The 21,639-nt window shown below is 54.1% G+C and overlaps 1 protein-coding gene across 1 annotated transcript in view; it reads right to left on the bottom strand.

The window, feature by feature from the left end:
- Positions 1-4,085: 4,085 nt before the first annotated feature.
- Positions 4,086-21,639, bottom strand: part of NUP93 (nucleoporin 93) — an 89,725-nt gene continuing 72,171 nt past the window's right edge. The window contains exons 8-22 of the mRNA XM_066349242.1: positions 20,240-20,379; positions 17,417-17,549; positions 15,913-16,070; positions 14,760-14,925; positions 14,411-14,504; positions 13,489-13,680; positions 12,903-13,029; positions 12,747-12,819; positions 12,421-12,465; positions 9,478-9,594; positions 8,665-8,783; positions 7,772-7,889; positions 7,275-7,358; positions 5,856-5,984; positions 4,086-4,333 (exon numbers count right to left, since the gene is read on the bottom strand). Of these exons, the coding sequence (XP_066205339.1) occupies positions 4,223-4,333; positions 5,856-5,984; positions 7,275-7,358; positions 7,772-7,889; positions 8,665-8,783; positions 9,478-9,594; positions 12,421-12,465; positions 12,747-12,819; positions 12,903-13,029; positions 13,489-13,680; positions 14,411-14,504; positions 14,760-14,925; positions 15,913-16,070; positions 17,417-17,549; positions 20,240-20,379 (1,806 nt within the window). The 3' untranslated portion in view covers positions 4,086-4,222. The remainder of the gene's footprint in view (positions 4,334-5,855; positions 5,985-7,274; positions 7,359-7,771; positions 7,890-8,664; positions 8,784-9,477; positions 9,595-12,420; positions 12,466-12,746; positions 12,820-12,902; positions 13,030-13,488; positions 13,681-14,410; positions 14,505-14,759; positions 14,926-15,912; positions 16,071-17,416; positions 17,550-20,239; positions 20,380-21,639) is intronic.

Genomic DNA, 21,639 nt, shown 5'->3' with positions numbered 1-21,639 from the left:
CTTCTTCCTGATGTGCCTGAAATGCAGGTGTAAAGGCCCTATTTGATATGAGAACCTTGATCAATACCATAAATTACACATTTCCATCCAAAAATACAGGTACCACCTCCCAGCTGCTGGACACAGGACTCAGGCTCCATGGCTGACTGAGGCTGAGAGCCCAGGCAGTGTGGGGCCTGCCAGTGTGGCTGAGGTTTGAGTCAGCGCTGACCACGCCCGAGCCACTTCCTGAGTGCGTGATGGAAACCTGGCAGTGATTGGACCGACCCACTAAGCCAGACAAAGGCTCCGATGCCTCGTGCAGGGTCGGGGGCTGTGGAACCCAGGCAAAGGCCTTGGCTACTGGGGCACCTGCACTCCCTGCTAAACTCAGCGCTAAGGGTTTGATCAGGAACCGACTCAAGGACAGCGGGCAGGGATGGGAATGCAAGGAGCAAACAGTCCTCTATTTAAAATAATAAGTAAAACTTAGCCAATGCTGGATCCTGCAGGAAGGAGTCCAGAGCACTGCACTTTCAGTAGCCTGAGCCCCAGAGCTTAAGTGACGCATCAAAGGAGTAACAACGTGGCTGCCGTGTCGCTGCTGAAGTCCCTGATCAGACTGCACGTCCTTGGAGGGCTGGGCCGGCCTGCGTCCCGGGCCCCAGTGGGGATGGGCGCCTCCTGCTCTTTGAAGGACACAACCAAAGGGTTCGCTCTGAAAGCGCTCACTCTTGTTTTCACTTTAAAGACAGGCAGGCAGAGTTTGTTTTGTTTAAAAAAAAAATCAAAGGAACAGATTCCTTGAAACCAAATCTTGAGGCCTCTGGAAAGGACCCAGATCGAGTCAGTATCGCCCTTCGGGGTCTTGCGGAGTTTATGATGAGCCAGAGGCCAGCATGACCCCTGTCCCCAGATGCCCCTCACCCGCCGGACAGACTGGACCCTTCGCTGGAAGATGAAAGACTAATCTTAGCACCACTTTCTCTGCTTCTCTGGGGAAAACGTAAAATCATGAACCAGTGTCGAGGAACAAGGTTAGTTCCCCAGACAGGTGAGCTGAGGATGGCTCTGAAGCTAATAACCTGCCACAAGACGCCTCCAGGCACTGCGTCACCAGGGGTGCACAGGAACCCCTGATGTGGTCCCTGCCTGCCTCTCCTGCACCTCTAGACCCCCAGGCCAGCACTGGGGTCTGCCCCGAGAACCTGGCCCCGCTGGCGTGGACTGCTCCCTCACTGCTCCTACAACTGTCCCCTCTCGGGGCAAGTCCTCAACTGTGGTCCCTGCCTGCCTCTCCTGCACCTCTAGACCCCCAGGCCAGCACTGGGGTCTGCCCCGAGAACCTGGCCCCGCTGGCGTGGACTGCTCCCTCACTGTTCCTACAACTGTCCCCTCTCGGGGCAAGTCCTCAACTGCTCCCCAAGGCCTGCCTTCCTCTCCCCCGCCAGCTCCCCATCCAGGCAGCTCAGGGGGCGGGGCCTTCGTCTCCCTTCTGATTCTGTCTCATCTCCTGGTCTGGGGGCAGAGGGCCTCGTCCCCGGGCAGAACTCACGTGCCGTTCTCCTGTTTGGAGCTGGCTGACCGGCACGATGCCGGGAGTGGCACACGCCCAGGCAGTCCTCCTGGTCAGAGTGACGAGCAAGAGGTGAGCCTGGGAGCCCGTGCACATTACACACCTCGAGCCTTCTCTCGTTTATGGCTGTTACATGTCTATCCACAAGTAAGACCTAATATTAAAAAAACAAAGCATTAAGTCACATTTTATGAAAAGTCCACAGTACTTTTTTTTCATAGAGCACCATGCAAGTGAATCATTTGATTTGCTTAAAAACATCAGTCATGATGTTTTTACAAACAGGGCATGACCTGCCCAATCAGTCCCCTGCAGGGCTCACCTTCCGAGACTTACTTCGCAAAGCTCTGCTGAGGGTGAGCGCTCCGGGGTTAGAGGACTGAAGGAAGGAGGCAGGCACAGCCCCTGGTGACCCTGAGGCTCATCCCTGATGGACAGATGGACTCCAACAGATGGAGAGCAGATGGCCCCATGACCTATACGTTAGCTCTTTCCCAAAAGGAAAGGCAACAATTATTTTAGGCACCAGAGGATGGCAAGGGTCACCATGCCCTGTGCCGAGAGATTTCTCCCTGGGAGCAAAGGGCACCGCTGGAGACTCTGGGGACCTTGACGTCCTCCTAGGAGAGCCCGCCCAGAGCTCAGTGCGTGAAGCCAGGGGGCGGAGCATGGCCTCGTCTCCCACAGCCCCAGTGGCCCCGTGGGAGCAAATGCTCGTCCTCATTTCCCCTCCAGCTCAGGCCAGCCTTCGGGACTGGTGGCAACAAACAGAGCCAATGATGCAGGACTTCTGCTCAAGGACCATGTACCCGCAGTGCCGATGCTCAGTGGTGTCAGACACACAGAAAGTGACTAGGAACCTGCCCAGCCTATTAGTGACACTGTCCAGGCAGAGGCACCGGCCACCAGACAGGACAATGAGGGGCTTTAAAGTCCTGTTGAGCGGGGAGCGCACAAGGCCAGGTGGTCACCTGTGACTGGGTGGCTACAGAGGGAGAGGCGCTGGGGCTGCCCCCCCAGCCCAGCCGGGACACCTACAGCCTGGGTCTATGAGCCCATCGCTCCGAAGCCTGAGTCTCCATCCCCAGTAGGACTGTGACAGAGCAGCAAACCAGTCCTGGAATCGGAGCCAATTGATGGCAGGACGGTCCTGGGCCACCTGGACCCAGGGCACCCCTGAGAGAAGAGAGGGGACACGGAGTACCTGACAGTCACCCCCTGATCTCAATCACCCCAGGCACCTCTGAGAGGAGAGAGGAGACACAGAGTGCCTGACAGTCACCCCCTGATCTCAATCACCCCAGGCACCTCTGAGAGGAGAGAGGGGACATAGAGTGCCTGACAGTCACCCCCTGATCTCAACTCACCCCAGGCACCTCTGAGAGGAGAGAGGGGACACGGAGCGCCTGACAGTCACCCCCTGATCTCAACTCACCCCAGGCACCTCTGAGAGGAGAGAGGGGACACGGAGCGCCTGACAGTCACCCCTGATCTCAATCACCCCAGGCACCTCTGAGAGGAGAGAGGGGACATAGAGCGCCTGACAGTCACCCCCTGATCTCAACTCACCCCAGGCACCTCTGAGAGGAGAGAGGGGACACGGAGCGCCTGACAGTCACCCCCTGATCTCAACTCACCCCAGGCACCTCTGAGAGGAGAGGGGACACGGAGCGCCTGACAGTCACCCCCTGATCTCAACCACCCCAGGCACCTCTGAGAGGAGAGAGGGGACACGAAGTGCCTGACAGTCACCCCCTGATCTCAACTCACCCCAGGCACCTCTGAGAGGAGAGAGGGGACACGAAGTGCCTGACAGTCACCCCCTGATCTCAACTCACCCCAGGCACCTCTGAGAGGAGAGAGGGGACACGGAGTGCCTGACAGTCACCCCCTGATCTCAACTCACCCCAGGCACCGCTGAGAGGAGAGAGGAGACACAGAGTGCCTGACAGTCACCCCCTGATCTCAATCACCCCAGGCACCTCTGAGAGGAGAGAGGGGACAGGGAGCGCCTGACAGTCACCCCCTGATCTCAACTCACCCCAGGCACCTCTGAGAGGAGAGAGGGGACACGAAGTGCCTGACAGTCACCCCCTGATCTCAACTCACCCCAGGCACCTCTGAGAGGAGAGAGGGGACACGAAGTGCCTGACAGTCACCCCCTGATCTCAACTCACCCCAGGCACCTCTGAGAGGAGAGAGGGGACACGGAGCGCCTGACAGTCACCCCGATCTCAACCACCTCAGGCCAAGGCTGGCTTCTACGTTCGAATGGAGACAGGAAGGCGAGCCATGACTGCTGTGTGGGCACCGTGTAGAAATGAAAGTAGCCACCAAAGCCTTCATTTCCTTGCTCACTTGGGGTGAATTTTTAATCACTTAAGGTCAACTTTAACCAAATCACAGATGCCTATATTAGCCTGTCATTTGCTGGCCCAAGCACTATTGAAGACATTTCCTCCCACACAAATAAGAACTTAAACAAAATTTCAAAGAAAAAGAAATGAAAATAAAAGAATGTGAAAAGAAATACAAACCAAAGAAATTTATTGGTGCTGACAAAAATACATAATACAAAAAAACTAAACAAAACAGACACAACAGAAACAAAACCAGAACGCCCCTCGAGCCCGAGGTACTGACAGTGCAGCCCCGCAAGGCAGCGCCCTAATTCATGAGGACCTCCATCTGCACCAGCCTGGCGTTCGTGTCCCCGGACGTCCGGTAGGGAATCATCCCTGCGAAGGTAATCAGGGCTCGGGCTTGACTTCGGAGTTGCTGGGAGAAAGGGGAAGAGTAAAAAGCCATTAACTTTCAAGCTGGGGGCACAGTGCCGGGAACAACCACCAGGGACAGGTTCCTGGCGGGGGGGGGGGCGGGGGGGGGGGCAACAGACACGGTCCTCTGGCATCGCGCAGGGTGAGCAAAGCCTGTCCACGGGACCCTGCCTGCAAAGTCCTTCCACTGAGCAAAAGACGGCGGGGTGCACCAGGCCAGCTGCCGTACCTGACACATCCGACCGGCTTCCGCACAGCTCTGGGCTGTGACTGCCCGCCCCGCTGCCTGAGCGCCACCCGAGGGCCCCCCCTCAACACCGCCCCCCCCCCAGTTCTGGGCTGTGACTGCCTGCCCTGCTGCCTGAGCGCCACCCGAGTGCTCCCCTCAACACCCCCCCCCCCCCCACGACACCAGAGACCATGGTTGTAGCGGAGAGCAGCCGGCTAGCTCTCCCTTCCTCCTGCTCCTGCCCTTTCCCCTTCCCCATTTCTTCCTTCCTGACATGAGTGCTTGACCCTCGTTTCCCAGGCAATCATATTATGGAACTCCTGGATAGTTCCAGGAGGGAAAAAGACTTTAACTCAGGTGTTTCCCCAAACAGTAAAAAGACAACTTTCACTCTGATTTCTAAGTGATACATTGTTTAAGGAATATAGAAACTTTGGAGAACAGCTTCCTGTGAGGTATGTGGGGTGCTCCTATCAGCAAGAAAGGAAACCATCTCTGGAAGAGAGAGGGAGAGTCCACAAACGTCTTTCTGGCCAGAAACGAGACTCTTACAGAAACGTCAAGGGTCACTTACTAGGCTTCTCAAGGGCCCTTCAGTAAGAAAACCGACAAGCAAGTGCTTTTGTACCCGCTACGCCAAGTAAACTGGCCAATGTCTGTCCTAGCTAATGTCCAAGTCAAGTACACCTTCCCTTTATGATGCAAGCACTCATTCAATTTCCTTCTGAAGTGCATGGCAGCGCTCGGGCGCTCACGGCTGACCAGAGCTACTCCCAACGAGCCCGAGGGGAGTTCGGGCCCAGGCCCCCTCGCTGGGCAGCCCTGCCCAGTAACCGGGGAGCCACAGGAGCAAGCTGCTTCCCGACTCCAGACTTAGTTCCCTCTGCTGTCAAGTGGGGACACGATGACCACGTGCCTCTCTGGGCGGCTCAGAGCAGCAGAAACAGGGGTCTGCGTCAAATTAACGTCTGGACCACAAGTCGTATGGCTTTGATGACAGAGCTGAGCTGAGACTCACAAGATAACCTCTATTTTACAAAAGCAGGAGATTCTTGTGGGACCAGGACAAATTAGCATTTGGTATGATTTTCTACAAGGTGACTGTCGCAGACTTGGTGCCTGTTCTGTATCTGCTCTGAGCTCGAGAACAGTGGCCCTCACTGGGATGCACTGGGGCCGCCTCTAGGCCCACAAGGAAGGGCAGCCGGGGTCACGCACGGTCTCGGGAGGCGCTCAGGACCGCGGACAGAAAGGCGGTTCTCAGCCATGGTTCTGGCCGACGCTGGGATCTTACAGAGTCGCGGTCCTCGATGACGCGCTGGGGTCTGGATGCCGAGGAGGGACTCGCCCCCTTGAGCCTCTTAAACTGTGTGAACAAGATGTTCATGGTGGCGAGAAGCACTTCGGAGAGGTTGTGCCGGATCTGCACGGAGAGAAACACACGCAGTCAGGAAGCAGAGCCAGGCCGGGCCAACGTCGGCAGCGGTCCTCCAGGCACGCCTGGCCACAGCGCAGCCCAGCTGCCAGTGAGGACCTAGTCACCAAAAAGTGGCTGACGGCACTGCAACGCCACGTGCGAGAGCACAGCTGCAGCGCTGCTCGGGGGTCAATGGGTCACTCCGTGGGCGCCTCCTTTATGCCAAAGGCAGGCTGACCACCTCTGACTGGCCGGCAGGGTGATTACCACGGAAAGCATGGATCTGAGCGTCAGAAGCGGGGACACACCCGTCTCGGACCCTCCACGCCGTCTCTCCTGCACCCTCAGCCCCAGCAGAGCCCTTCGGAGTGTCTCTAGACACAGGTGCTGGGGCACCACTGCCACCAGGACGCAACGGGCAGGGTGCCCAGAGAAGGTGAGATACAACAAAGGGACAAGTGGTGAGGGCCAGGGTGGCAGCACGTGTGAAGAGAGGGCTGGATGGGGTGGGGCCTTCGGAACTGTGTGAACCACAGCAGCCCCCGCGCCCTGCTCTGCACAAGCCGGCCTCCTCCTTCCTCTAGAACAGAGCGTGTGTTTATAAAAGGCATCGCTTACTGAGGAGCAGTCTTACACAGAAGCACCATTAGTGACTGTCCCAGCTGCGCATGGAGTGACCAGGCGTCCGGGCCGCAGCCCAGATCAGGGAAACCAGTGTCTGGGTGCTGGGCTGGGCTTGAGGGTATTTATAGCTCTCTAGCCCTCCCAGCGTGCAGATGAGCGAGCACCCTTGGGCTAGATGGTGGCAGTGTGCTAGAACCCTGCAGAGACAGTGGCTCTGGCGCTCAAAGGCTGTTAACTGGGCCGTGGCCACTGCACCTGCTTCTCAAGACGAAACTGTTCAGAGAGGGGAAGGGAGAGAGTGAATCGTGATGCATGTTCTATGCAACCAATGGAATGAAAGAAGATCACATTTAAGCACAAAAACACCTTCTAGATCAAGTGGATAATAAAGACTTAAACCAGACCTCACAGGATTAACCAGAGACCCATTTCTTCCAAGCCCGTGTCTGATCACAAGAGCGACTGTACTTTCAGAGTCAGAAATTCAGAGCCTGACAGGGATACGAGTACTCACAGAAAAACCAGCCCGGATAGGGGGCATTTAACTCATCTTAGACAACTCCGTCTGGATGGCTCCATACTAAGACTTTAACGTTATCAGCTACATTCAAACAACAGCTTTCCGCGGAAGTGGGGAAAGAAAGCCCCCAGCTTGGGAAGAACACGACTCACTTCGTCGCTGAAATTTCTGAAGGCGGCCACTCTCTCTTCCACACTCTCCTGGTTGAGGGGCACCAGCTTCAAGCGATCAATGATCTGTTCAAAACAAAGGCCCGCCAGCCTGTGACACAGCCTCACAGTCAGTTCCTCCCTGAACAGTCAGCACCTACCGGGCTCATGAGGGCTCCCCACCCCGTCCCCAACACACACGAGGCTCTGACCCCAACTTGCTAATTTAATCCCTAGCCTCACTTTCTGAGGCCACTTTAAAACTCAGAGATTTCAAATTACTTTAAGAATCCTCTCTGTTTTCAAACTAAAAGGGAAAAGAATAGAATAACAAGAAAAAGAAAAAGAGAGAAGCACAGAAATCCCTTTTAAACTCTTGGGATCACACTTGTCCTTCTTTACATAACAGGCATACTGGTGACATTTTTGTCTTAAATGACTCCCAGGAAGTGCCCTGAATTTTTCCAGGGCGTACATTAGCCTGAACTTCAAACACTCACATCAAAGGCTCTGTCAACATGACCACTGTGATATTCATCAAAAAAGGTTATCAGGTCCAGCAGGAGATAGAATGTGGAGTCCAGAAACTTATTCGCACTGACTCCCTGAGACCTGTACCTGGAAGACAAGAGAGGAAAGGGGTCGGCGTAGAGGATGAATCTCTGTGCGGTCGGCAACTTCAGGACAGCAGGTGAGAAATGCCAAACCCTCCTGAATGCTCCCCATGATGTGAAGGCGTGGGAAACAGTGTTGCTTTTTGAAATGGCCAGCTTTTGACGGTGGATTTTGCTCTGAATCCTCCCACAAACACTTTGCGTGAAGCAAGGTCCTCTAGCTGAGCACGTCCCACCAGCTCAGCAGCCAGATATCCCAGGGAGGATGGGAGGGCCTGAGGCCCAAACGCCCGCAGCCAGCACTGCGGGTTGTTAGCTAAGTGGATCTAGCTCATTTGCCAAAGAATGTTCTTCTGTGCCGCCCGACTCGGTTTCCTCTGGGTCACTTTACGAGGGGCATCTGCAGAGGGCACACAAAGTCATGGCTGCTGCCTAAGCCTGGGAGTCACACTGATGACAATCTGGTGATTCTGAAACACTGGCCACTACCCCGCTAAGAACTCCCTCGTCCACCGTCCCTGGCTTTGTTCCCAAACGCCTCTGAGATGGCTGGTAACAGTTCAGAGATGACTACAGTGTCTAGAACTGAGCCTACTATGCCCGACGAAAATGCTGAGATACCCTTGCAAACCCTTTTTTCTGTGAAAAAACATTCAGTGTGCTGGCACCAAGCTGGTCTGGCGCAGGAAGCAGGGACCCGGGGTGCCGCGGGGCGTGAGCGGGCAGCGCCGCCCGGGGACGCGGCTGGACACGCAGGCTGGGCCCGGCACCGGCCTTACCGCTCGGCGATGGACAGGGCCATGTTCTTCAGCCTCTCCTTGTTGGACTGCGGGGCGCTGATCTGGGGGACGACGGGGCTGAGCAGTTTGTTCATCAGCTCCAGCACCTTGTCAGCATTCTGTTTGAAGAGTCAATGGGGGGAGGAGTCAATCAAGAAGGGGAAATGAAACAACCGCCTGGGGGGCTTTCTGGGGTGTCGGACGGAATGTTCTGCACCCAGACCTGGGCGGTGGGTGCGCATAAGGCACATTCTTCACACCAGACACTTTCTACATCTTAATTAGACCTCAATCAAGACACTCTTACATTAAAATAAAGAATGCTAACCTCTTCCTGTCCGCTGTTCTCAGCTGACAAAGGGGACCAGTGCTCTCTCAGGCTGCACAGCCCAGCACCTGTGTGTTCTGTGCACAAGTCCCCACGCCAGCGCTCGGAGGGCCCCACCGTCACCCCGCTCACTCCCCCCCGCACTCCGGTCACCAGTGCATCCCCGGCTGCCTGGAGAGTAGGCACCAAGGCACTGTCACAAGCAGCTTCCCCATCAAAATGTGACAAATGCTCATTCTGCTGCCAAGTAAGACTATCCCTCAAGACCCAAGGTCACCCTTATAACATGCTGCTCCTGTCTGGCCGGAAATACGCCGTGGGCAGAGGAAATTCTGCAGAATGGGAATTTCATCTGACCGGACCGCTGACCCCTAAGCACCCAGGGAAAGTGCCTCAGCAGGGCGCGGGTAGACATCCCCAGATGTTTGCGCAGTGACGCCGAAAGGGGACAGATCTATTCTGCGCCGGAGGACAGCGCACCTTACCTTGGCAAGGTCGTAAAGCTTTGCTGCTTCCTCGAACAGTCCTTTATTTTCAGCCACAGAAGCTACTTTGTTGATGATAGGCTTTGTGTCACTAGTAAACTTATCTATGACTCCAGGCTGACAAGACAAATTACAGGGAGGGAGGGAGGGAGGGGTGCACAGAGCTGTTATTTTAAAGGCAAAGAAGCAACTGGGGTCTGAAATCTACTTTAACTGAAAATGCCTGCCCAGGGCAATGCACACATCTCACTGGCTAGGCTGTGGCTCTCTGGAAAATAGAAGGGCTATTAAATATATGGAAAGGACCAAGAAAGCTACACACGAAGAGGGAGGGGGCAGCGCAGGCGAGTCAATAATAAGACTCTGTGCTTTCTAATTTTCCGAAATGACCCAGGGCAGGTGAAATCATCCACGCCTTTACCTTTGCTGATGAGTAGGCACCAAGAGGGAGAACCAGTGAACTTAGAAAAAGTATCTGAGAGGTTTAGGATTTGCTTTCTAAGACAGATGGCAAAAGAAACCCAGTGCTCAAAATATACATGGTGAGAATATTTTTAAAAAACCACCACCATCACTCAACAGCAACCAAATGGTCAGGAGTGCAGGGAGGCCTTAGGAACCATGGGGTCTCCGGGGTGGGCGCACGGTGAATGGCCGTTCTGCTTCTCCATCGGCGCCCACCACCCCAGGGGCAGCACAGGTCGGGGACGAGCAGGAGCTCTGGGGGCAAGAAGGACTGGTTCAAATTCCAGCTCCCCTTCCGACTAGCTGTGTGATCCCGAGGAAGACAGCCGCTCTCACCTCTGTTTCCTCACTTGGAAAATTATATATAAAAAATACCTATAATGCATTCACCACAGTGCCTGGCAACTGTCACTGCTCAATAAGCAGGGCCAGTCATCAGCACCGTCACTGGCCTCACTGCTAGGCCGAGTGGTGTGTGCAGTGTGAGCTCTACTCAGATTTTACAAATGAGAAAATGGAGTCCCGGAGAGAGGCAAGTGACTTTCCCAAGGCAGTGGGGTGTGTCCTTGAGTGGGGTCAGGCCTGGTCCCGAATGCCAGGGCCTCTGTCCCTTCTCCTAAGCCACCCAATGGGCATGACAGGTCTCAGGGAATCACTAAGGTTCATGGGAGCAGCTGAATCTCTGGGGTCAGTGTGAAGCTCTGAGTCCCCAGAAACGACCTTGAGAGGGGTCAAGCAGATTTCTAACTTTTCCATCTGGGGAGAGTAGGCACAGTGATCTTCTTTTCTTGCATATTTTCTGAGCCAAGAATGACAGAAATGTAGACTTCTCAGATCAAAAAATGGCAAGCATGAGCAGATGAGTACTTTGAACATAATAAAAAAGCTACTCAATCACCACTTCACATTTAAAAAAATACCTATGTTTATTTTATTGACTTTGGAGAGGAGGGGGGGAGGGGTAGAGAGGAAAGGAGAGAGAAGAAGGAAGAGAGAAAGGGAGAGAGAGAGAGAGAAGGGAAAGAGAAGAGAGGAAGGAAGAAAGAGAGAGAGAGAGAGACAGGGAGGAAGGGGGAGATAGTGAGAAGGGAGAGAGAGAAAGGGAGAGAGAGGAAGGGAGAGAGAGAGAGAAGGGGGGGAGAGAGAGAGAAGGGAAAAAGAGGAAGGGAGAGAAAGGGAGACAGAGGAAGGGAGAGAGAGAAGGGAGGAAGGGAGAGAGAGAGAAGGGAGAGAGAGAGAAGGGAGAGAGAGAAGGGAGAGAGGAAGGGAGAGAGAGAGGAGGGGGAGAGAGAGAGAAGGGAAAAAGAGGAAGGGAGAGAAAGGGAGACAGAGGAAGGGAGAGAGAAGGGAGGAAGGGAGAGAGAGAGAAGGGAGGGAGAGAGGAAGGGAGGGAGAGAGAAGGGAGAGAGAGAGAAGGGAGAGAGGAAAGGAGAAAGAGAGAAAAGAGGGAGAAGGAGAGAGAAAAGGAGAGAGAGAGAAGGGAGAGAGGAAGGGAGAGAGAGAAGAGAGAGAGAAGGAGAGAGGAAGGGAGAGAGAGAAGGGAGAGGAGAAGGGAGAGAGAGAGAAGAGAGAGAGGGAGAGAGAGAAGGGAGGGAGAAGGGAGAGAGGAAGGGAGAGAGAGAAGGGAGAGAGGAAGGGAGAGAGAGAGAAGGGAGAGAGAGAAGGGAGAGAGGAAGAGAGAGAGAAGGGAGAGAGAGAAGGGAGAGAGGAAGAGAGAGAGAGAAGGGAGAGAGAGAGAAGGGAGAGAGGAAGGGAGAGAGAGAGAAGGGAGGGAGAAGGAGAGAGGAAGGGAGAGAGAGAAGCGAGAGAGAAGGAGAGAGAGGAAGGGAGAGAGAGAGAAGGGAGGGAGAAGGAGAGAGGAAGGGAGAGAGAGAAGCGAGAGAGAAGGAGAGAGAGGAAGGGAGAGAGAGAGGAGAGGAAGGGAGAGAGAGAAGCGAGAGAGAAGGAGAGAGAGGAAGGGAGAGAGAGAAGGGAGGGAGAAGGGAGAAGGGAGAAGGGAGAGAGAGAGAAGGGAGGGAGAGAGAGAAGGAGAGAAGGGGGAGAGAGAGAGAGAAGGGGGAGAGAGAGAGGAAGGGAGAGAGAGAGAAGGGAGAGAAGAAGGGAGAGAGAGAGAAGGGAGGGAGGGAGAGAGAGGGAGGGAGAGAGAGAGAGAGAGAGAGAGAGAGAGAGGAACACTGACTTGTTTCCGTATGTGCTCTGACCCAGAATCAAACTGGCAAACTCTGTGCTTTGGGCCGATGCTCCAACCAACTGAGCTATATCTGGCCAGGGCACCATTTTACATATTTTAAGAGAAAACAGAAATGCATGCAAAATCAAGGTCATCACTTGGGGCCTGTAACATTCCTTCTTTGTTTTTTAAACTAAGCAACTTCATCCATATTTGCGCCTTGAGCACCTTGAACCCGAGTCTAACTGTCGTCTCTGGACAATCACAGCCCCCCTGCACCCAGCACAGCTCTAGGGTGTGCGACCCACCTTTCTACTCCCATCGTTGTCTAGCTTCCCAAGAATCATGTCGAACTGTGGAAACAAAAATAGTTTGCTCAATTTACTGGACAAGATACACACACACTCCACAGTTCTCTGGGGACAAGAGGGAGGAAAACAGGGGAGGTAGGAGAAGTCTTACATTAACGAGGAAACAGTGACAGTGAAGCAACATTTTCATTGACAGAAACCAAAGGAAACTAAAAATCCCCTACGTCGTGTCCCTCACTACCATAACGGGGGACCCACAGTGATCCCAGTAGCGTGGGAACACGTGCACTGACAACACGGGGCAGAGAAGGAAGCCCACGCACCTCTCGACTTTCTATCACGAGCTCACTCACACAGCGCAGAAACATGTTTTCTCCTTGGCTGTCTTTCTCGTCCCTGCATGGGGACAAACGTAGTGAGCTTTCTGGTGTGGACCCGAGGTCAAAACCAGCCCCGTCAAGGGTCAAAGCAGGTTCTACCTGAGGAAGTAGAAGTACTGGAGGGCCTCTCTCGGGTCCGTGGACTCAAACTTCCGGGTGTACAGCATGAGGAGCCGCACAAAGTTCAGCCGCCGCATGCAGGGGGGGTCACCAGGCTCGTGGCTGACTGCACCGTGGGGGACAGAACTGGTCACCATCACCTGCCCTCTGACCCCAACCGCCAGGAACTGTGGGAGCCGAGTCCAAAGCCCAGCTCCGGCAGCTCTGGCCAACACCTTCACTGCCCTGTCCTCAACGCCCCACAGAGGAGGTAACAGTGTTCTGTCGTCAATCCCTAGTACGCTGGTGTCCGTGTGACACCCGACTGGGACGGGGCACTCCGGTGACTGCTGTGGTAATGCCCACAGCCCGCCCCCTCCCGGGCCTCCAGCCCACGCGGGCCGGCACAGGGACGGCCGGCTGGCAGGAACCAGGCCCATGCCTCGACAGCGCTTCCCCTGCCCCAGTCTGCAGGCCACCCGCTGCATCACGACCATCCGCCCAGCTCCCTGCTGGCTGCGGTGATGCGCCTGCTGCCACCCAATGGGAGTGTGTTATGGTTACCCGACTGCCAACGGACACTCACGGAGCTGGGCGCTCTGCCCCGAGGATTTTAGGAGCAGCTTCAGCTCAAAGAGCACGAGGGCCACGTGGACGGCGTGGCAGCGCAGCCGCTCCATGCGGAAGAGGAAGGCGATGGCCGCCTCGAACTGCGCCGTCAGGAACAGCACTTGGAAGTAGAGGAAGGGCTGCTGGTTCACCGTGAAGTGGGACTCGCCTGGCGGGGGACAGAGCCCAGTCGGGAGTCGGCCTTCAGCAGCCCGACCCCAGCACACGCCGGCATGCTTACGGCCTGCCGGGCAGGGCGGAGGGGCCCTGGACACAGGACGCCTCGGGAACCCTACCGGGTGGCCTTCTCCAGACCCCACAACACGACTGGCAAGTGGGGTCGCACTGTCAACCTGAAACGCTTGCCTCACGTGGGAGAGGAACAAGTTCAGACGTTAAAACGGAACCCAGAGGGGCTGCGGACCTCCTTACCCTGCCCAAGTCACTCAGTAAGGAGGGGTGAAGGTGTCAAAGGCGCCTCGGTTCCCTCCGATTCGCAGAGGCCTGAACTCAACAACTGCTCGCGGCCAGCTGGAATCTGTTCTCCCCAGAGTCTTAGACAAGGGGGCGGCGGGTCTGCCCTAGTCTGTGCCCAGACACAGTCACCACGGATCTACCGGGAAGCAACAGGAAGTCCTGTTTACGTCCGTCCCTGAGCAAACGTCAATCAGGGCAGGCCAAAGAAGACAGTTCACTGTGTATGACCGTGGGTCAGGCCCACTGCGTAAGGCCAGGTGGGCCTCTACTCAAATTTGAAATCGCTGTTGTGTTGTGCTGTGCTGTGCTCTGAGGACCCAGCTTCTGACAGAGCTGGAGTTCAGAGGAGAAGGACGCTCCCAGAGGCACGGCAGCAGTGACCCGAGGTGAGCGAGGGAGGTGTTATGACCAGGGCGGCTTACCGTAGTCCTCCAGCAGCTGCTTCTGGAACTGGGAGAGACTCAGCCTGTCTTGTGGGGAGCTGGTGCCGTCGTCATCAAAGCACACTTGATTCAACTAAACCCCCAAGAGAAACACACACATTGGAACAAACCATGTCCCGATCCAGGCGCGCACTTGTGGCTGCTCAGTGGCGTGCTAACGGCCGTGATCACCGGGTGGGAATGACCCAATCAACAATGGAGCCGGCAGACGGGAACCCACTAGCCTGGTCGCCTTACTGGCACCAAGCATTGAGCAGGTAAAATCTGTGGGCAGACAAGAGCGGCCGGCCGGACCGCAGCCCACGCGGGCAAGAGAAGCAGCACCTGCCTTCAGCCACAGGTAGTCCTCGGTCTTGTTGGCCACCTCGCTCTGGTTGTCGGTGACGTCACATCTGCCGATGACACAGTACACAGCCCGCTTGTAGGGGTCCGTGTTGTTCCTGAGGGCCCTGCGGTAGTGCAGTCGAAGCTTGTTCTCTGTAGCTGGGGACAATCTGAAGACACAAGGGGACAAAAACCAGACTCACTAAAGATCCTCAAGGGCATCTGATCCCAGTGACGTAACAGAGCTAGGAGCTTTCCTTGACTGAGGGGAACAGACACCGTGCTGCCGCAGCCCCTGGGCGCCAGCCCTTGAACCTGCCAGGGGACCCTCTGCACCTGCGTGGCTGCCAGCCCCCCCGGCAGAGGACGGCAGAGCAGGAGGCCGGGGGGCTGCTCTCCCACTCTGGTGGCCCGCAGGCAGGGATGGACAAGAGCACAGGTGATGTTTTACTGAGTGTCACACCTGAACCTGCACCCTCCTGAATCCAATTGAAAAGTAAATAAGTTTAAAAAAGTCTTCCCTTTAACTATATTGGCCTCCCTCTGGGCTCCCTACTTTCTTATCCCATTCCAAATAAACACTTGCTCTCAAATCCTCTCCCTCTGGGGGAAACGCAAGGATAGTAACCCTGCTTTACTCTCTGACACAAACAAGACGGGGGGTTCTAGTTTAAGAAGATCTCTGGACATGGCATTATGAACATTGCCACCCCAGCCGTTTCTGCTTCTCACAGGTCTGACTGGGCGTCCGCGATCGTTTCTTCCACATAATGTATGTACACGGAAACCAATGTCTGACTGCAGCCCGAGCTCGGGGAGCAAGACAACACTCTGGGCTGAGCAGACAGCACTAATGTCAGGCAGTGTGGACGACAAAGGCGTTCTCTAAGCACACCGACTGCCGGGATTACAGAACCACGCAGGACTGCACCTGCCGCAGCCTCTCTGGCACCGAACAGAAAATTCCCCAGACACAGAAATGTGGGAGTCGGGACACGAGTGTCAGAATGGGGCTCTTCTTCCACGGTTTTCACTGTTCTTCTCAAGAGACTTCTACTTGCCTCTACACATCTCCCCCCAAGTAGAAACTTGCTCTGAGCCACGGGCAGGGAGGGAAGGAGAGCAGTGCTCCCGGACGTGCACGCCCCACGCTGTACCTTCTGTCCTTGCTGTTCATGTATTCCTGGAACCAGGTTTTAAACTCTCCCAGCTGGTGCTGCGCCAGGTTGACCACCTGTGAAGCGGCAAGCAGGTCTCCGCAGCGCATGCAGTAATAAATCAACGCCCACACAGGATGGCCTTCCACTTCTCCATCCTGCAAGAGGGAAGACGCTCAAATAAACACACAAACTAGAGCCCACCGACGGCTTTCTGACGTGCTGCCCTCCGCTAGGTCCTCCCTTGTATGAGGTCACTTAATATTCAGCACAACCCTGTTAGGTAGGGATCACTAATGGCCTCCTCCTACATCTTTTACAAATGAGGAAACTGAGGCACGGGAACACAGAAGTATTTGTTCAAAGTAAGCTGGCAAGCGGCAATCTGGCTCTGAAGTGTCTCCCTAAGTCACCGTGTGCCCCACCCAGTTCAGAGCCACCAGTGGTTTCTCCACAGAACCCTGGAGCCTGCAGTCATCAGTAACACGCTCTTCGGGGACACTCAGACGTGCACTGACTGCTGCAACCCCCGCACAGCGAGGGCTAAAGCTGCTCACTGACCAGTAAGAGACCCTCATTACCATTCCCCAGTTTATAAAATGTTAACCACCACCAACTGGCCAAATGGATACTGGCATTTTCACTCGTGTTTGTTCACCAGAACATGTACCGGCTGTCTGTGCTCAGACGCACGATCTGAGAAGGCAGCTCTGGCTCCTCTCCCAGGGCTAGAGCTTATCACTGCTGACCCTGGCCTTGCCACCATGTGCTAGCGGGACGGTGGCACTGTTCTCTCTGCTTTCACAGGACCCCTGAGGTGGGCCACAGACCTCCCGTCTGGCTCCTCCCCCCCCCCCCCCCCCCCGCAGGACCGTCTAAAACCCAGACCTGATTGTGTCACTTCCCCACTTGAACCCCTCTCAGCTGTTCACATCCAACGGGCTCAGCCTGGCCTTCACCAGCTGGCCGCAAACCTGCCGAGTCCTACCCCACGGCCAGTACGGTTCCCTCCAGGTGGAGTCCTCTTCCCAAGCCCTCGGGCTGGTGAGTCCTGTGTTTCAAGCACAGGTGTGAGCCTCACTTCCTTTCTGAAGCCAGGCTCCTATGGACCCCATCACTCTTGTAGCATGTTGCACACAGTGTGATGAATGACGGTAAGGTAATCTCCCAACTGGACTGTGAACTGACCAGAGAGGCCACGTCCTAAGCCATATCCCAGTCCACTCTTCTAGCTGTCACAGCCAGCAGTCTCAGAAGTCACCCCCGACTCTGCCTCTCACACCCAAGTTCTTCAACAAGTCCTACCGGCTCTACTTCCAAATCACGTCCAGAACCCAAGGACACCCCTGTGCCCCCACTGAGCTGAGCAAGTACCACCAGCAGCCGGACTCCTGTACTACTGGCCTCTCAGCCCCACCCACCCCCAGTCTCTTTTCTACACCTAACCTCAATTCAACTGAACACTCTGGAGGCACAAGTGATGACACAGAGAAAACTGCAATACCTGAAGCCCAGGCAGGGGGGCTGGAAGTTTAATGTTCAGGAAACTTCGAACCAACTGGTAAGTCCCAGGCACCCCACCCAGCTGGGCCTGATGCAAATTTCCAAAGACAGTCACGAGGGTGTAATTCTTATAACTGGAAAAATTAAAAGGAAAAACATGACGGAGGTTGAAAACACGCATCACACATGTCTGTGTCCCTGTCCACGGCGGCAGCCTGTGAACTGGGCAGGCTAGGGCCCGGACTTCACACCCGACACAGGAGGAGTGCATGGGGACGAAGCAAATGGCATCCTTTACTCAGTGGGCAGGGGATCGCTGTCAAGATTTCTCATCACTGCACATACTCAAAAGAATCCCGAGGAACATAACTGTGGACTTCAATGCATTAGGGCTAATGTGCAGGATAGTAATTGTTCCAGCTCTCAGCCTAAAGTTCTAATGGGCTCCTTTTTCAACAGAAAAAATTTCAGCTTCTAAAAAATTAAAAAATAGTTCAATGAATGCTCCTATACCTTTCACCTAGAGTCCATATGGTTAACATTTGTATGCATACTTTCATTCTATATATGTAGATACACACACACACAAAACATACCATACACACTTGTTTTCTGAACCATTTAAAAATATTAGAAATACAGAAAGCAAGGACTACTCTATCTGCAATATTCCACCTGTCTCTCCTAAGACTGAGACATTCTCTTACTTAACCTCAGACCATCTTGACACCAAGAAATTCGACATTAGTAACTTTTAGTATCAAAAACATAACCCATATAGCCTGACCAGGCAGTGGCGCAGTGAATAGAGCGTCGGACTGGGATGCAGAGGACCCAGGTTCGAGACCCCGAGGTCGCCAGCTTGAGCGCGGGCTCATCTGATTTGAGCAAAAGCCCACCAGCTTGAACCCAAGGTTGCTGGCTCCAGCAAGGGGTTACTCGGTCTGCTGAAGGCCCACGGTCAAGGCACATATGAGAAAGCAATCAATGAACAACTAAGGTGTTGCAACGTGCAATGAAAAACTAATGATTGATGCTTCTCATCTCTCTCCGTTCCTGTCTGTCTGTCCCTATCTATCCCTCTCTCTGACTCTCTCTCTGTCTCTGTAAAAAAAAACAACAAAAAAAAACCACAAAAACAAACATAACCCATATTCAAATGTCTTTTTTAAATCAAGGCACAACTGACACAAGCGTGACACCGTACTAGGTGGACGACAGTGACGTGCTGTCTGTACACACTGGGGTGGGCCTAGGTGACGCCCTCCACCACACACAGCTACAGAACTTTTTTTCTTGTGATGAGAATTTTTAAGATTTGCTCTCTTGGCAACTTTTCAATATGCAGACAGCACTATTAACTGTAGCCACCATGCTGCACACTCCATCCGGGCCTTAATCACTTTATAACTGGAAATCTGCACCACTGACCCCACCCCCACTGGGAGTGGATTAACATCAGCAAAAATACTTTATAATTGAGTATAATTAGTCTAAAATATTCCTTTTATCCAAAGGTGACAATGAACCCTTAAAAAGAAGGCCAGCAGGGAGCAAGTCCCTGGAGCGAGAAGAAAATCGGGTTCAGTAACCGTGGGCAGAAACTGCCACATCGCTCCAAGCGCCGCTTACCAGACAGAAAACCAAGAACGCAGCCAGGCGCCACTGGTGAGGTCAGACATCAAGGTCAAGGTCAGGTTTAAAGGAAAAAACAGTCAGGAGTAGTCATATATGTGTACCCATTTAAAAAAACCTATCGGTAAGAAATTCTGACTTGCATTTTGCTGACTTGCAGCAATAAATAGTACTAAATATATCAGGTCCCTTATGGCTGAAGATCAATACACTCAAAACTCATGTTACAAAAATGTAGCCAAAGCCCCATGAAATATTTCATGAACTCTTCTGTGCCCATGCAGAGGGATAAATGACCAGGTAAAGTTCTAGATTTTACTTAAGAGAATGGAGGCCCGTGAGTTTAGTATGCCTGATAGTGTTCACCTCCTGCAGCTACTGTGACACACAGCATTTGATATAAAAACTAGTCTCCGCTGTACCAAGTCTGAATCACCTCAGCTACACACAGGAAATTCATGAGTCACTAATGAAGTATTACTTTGCTGCTAAAGGGTGACTGCACTGCAAGGCCCCTGGCAGGTGCACAGGCCCAGGGGCAAAGCTGAATTTAGCAACTATATTCAACGTGGTTTCTCGTGGAGCCAGCAGAGTGCGGTCCAGCACGCTGTCCCTGAAATAAAGAGGGTCTGCTGTACTCCTGACACCCTGCTGGCCAATTCAGAGGCGGAAAGAGTGTCCACAGGGAGGGATGAATAGCACCAGCCCTACCAACAAGGGACAACAGTGAGGGGCACAGCCTCTTAGTGACCAGTCCAGTTAGTGCGGGGGTGGCAGAGACCCAGGCACTAGTCATAGGCGGTAGCAGCTGGGAAGGATCTGGATTCATAGGGACTCACTGAACAGAGCCAGAAGGAAAACGAAGGCTCAGGGGCTTTCCTAAGGCACGAGGGGGCACGACTGCCCGGTGTGAAGACTAAAATGCCTAAGGAGGAATGGTGATGGCCCAACCCCACTAGGGAACAGGGTCCTGGCCTGAGGCATCATGGCCCAATCACCCTGACTTCGCCATCCTCAGGCACAGGAAAAGGAAAGGACAAGTCAAACAGTGCCCCCGCGTACACAACTTGACATCACTGCAGAAATGGTCCCAGAGAGAAGCGCTTCTGCAGACAGGGTGACACTGCTGAGACCAGCTCCCCGGGTTTGAACTGGGCCGCTGCAGCCTGCCCCAGCAGCGTGGCCTCACCTCTGCTCCAGGTAGCCCAGCGCCTGCCTGACCAGCTCCATGCGCACCTCCACGCTGCTGCGGCTCTTCAGGGCGTCTGTGGCCGGCGTCAAGAGCACATCCGTCATTTGTTTCACCATGGTCCACATGTCAGAGATGTTCTGCATGTAAATGACAGGGACAATGTTGTGGGGCTAGAGAAAAAGGCTCTCCGTGCACTCTGGCCTCACGGGCGGGCAGCACGTGGCGAGGAAGGGGTTAATGCCTCCTGTCTGGGGCCCCAGGCTAGGCCCTCAGAGAGACAGTGACACAGTGACGCAGGCACCTGCCAGACTCCGCCTTCCCCACCGGTCAGGAGCTGGTGTTTAGACCAGTGACTGCACCAGGCCTGACAAGCACCTCCATAATTAAGACCACACAGAGAGAACAAGAACTCGGACTCTCAGTGGGCTCTCCCTGCAGAGAGAGTGAATACCTTACAATTGCCCAGCGCGCTAGGGGTTTAACTCAAGTGGCTGCATTTCAGTCCATACAAAGTCATTTCAGTTTTTTAAGGCTTAAAATAAGAATTTAACCTAAATAACGTGTTTTGTTCTCTCAGAGCCGTACCAAGGGCCACGGCTCTTCCCCCGCTTTGGGAGGGTCACAGCCTCCCGGTTCCCTTCCCACTCAGCGCCTGTGAAAGCCGCCTCCTGCGCGCCTCCCAAGAGCGCCGTGTTCTCTCCTTTGTCCCCACCATACAGCAGGGCTCCCTCTGGCTGCGAACTCCTCCCTAAAAAAATGTGTCCCCTGAACCTCTGCAATACTCTAAAGTTCAGAATCCTTGGAAGACATTACTGATTGGAGAAAGGTAAGCTTACCCTTTTCGCAAAGGAAAAGAAAATACCGTTTCCGTTGTCCCTCTCAAAAACAAAAACTAGAAAATCCACCCACATGTGACTCTTTCTAGCTGGTCAGATGGTAGATGAAGTCTTACTTTCACCTTTTTTTTTTTAAGATTTTTTTATTGATTGATTTTTGCAGAGAGGAGAGGGGGTGAGAGGGAGAGGGAGGGAGGGAGAGAGGGAGGGAGAGAGAGAGAAAGAGAGAAGTGGGAAGCCTCTACTTGTAGTAGTTGCTTCCTGTGGATGCCTTGACCGGGCAAATTCAGGGATTTGAACCGGTGACCTCAGCATTCCAGGTCGATGCTTGATCCACTGCGCCACCACAGGTTAAGCTTACATTCGTCTCTAGATCTGTGGTACGGCCTTATACTCTTAATATTTAAAAAGGAAACTAAAGTTGGATGCATTTGAAGGGAAAACAATCCACGCATGAGTGTTTGCTTCCACTGTACCTTTCCCTCCTCGCCCCTTCCTTCTGGCTGCCTGCCAACCCCCTGCTCCACTCACTAATTCAGTCTTTCCCCCTGGGGGGAGGGG

This window comes from Saccopteryx leptura, chromosome 9 (assembly GCF_036850995.1).
Source record: "Saccopteryx leptura isolate mSacLep1 chromosome 9, mSacLep1_pri_phased_curated, whole genome shotgun sequence".
NCBI lineage: Eukaryota > Metazoa > Chordata > Mammalia > Chiroptera > Emballonuridae > Saccopteryx > Saccopteryx leptura.
Note: the sequence above shows the minus strand (reverse complement) of the source record. Positions and strands in the feature narration are given on the sequence as shown.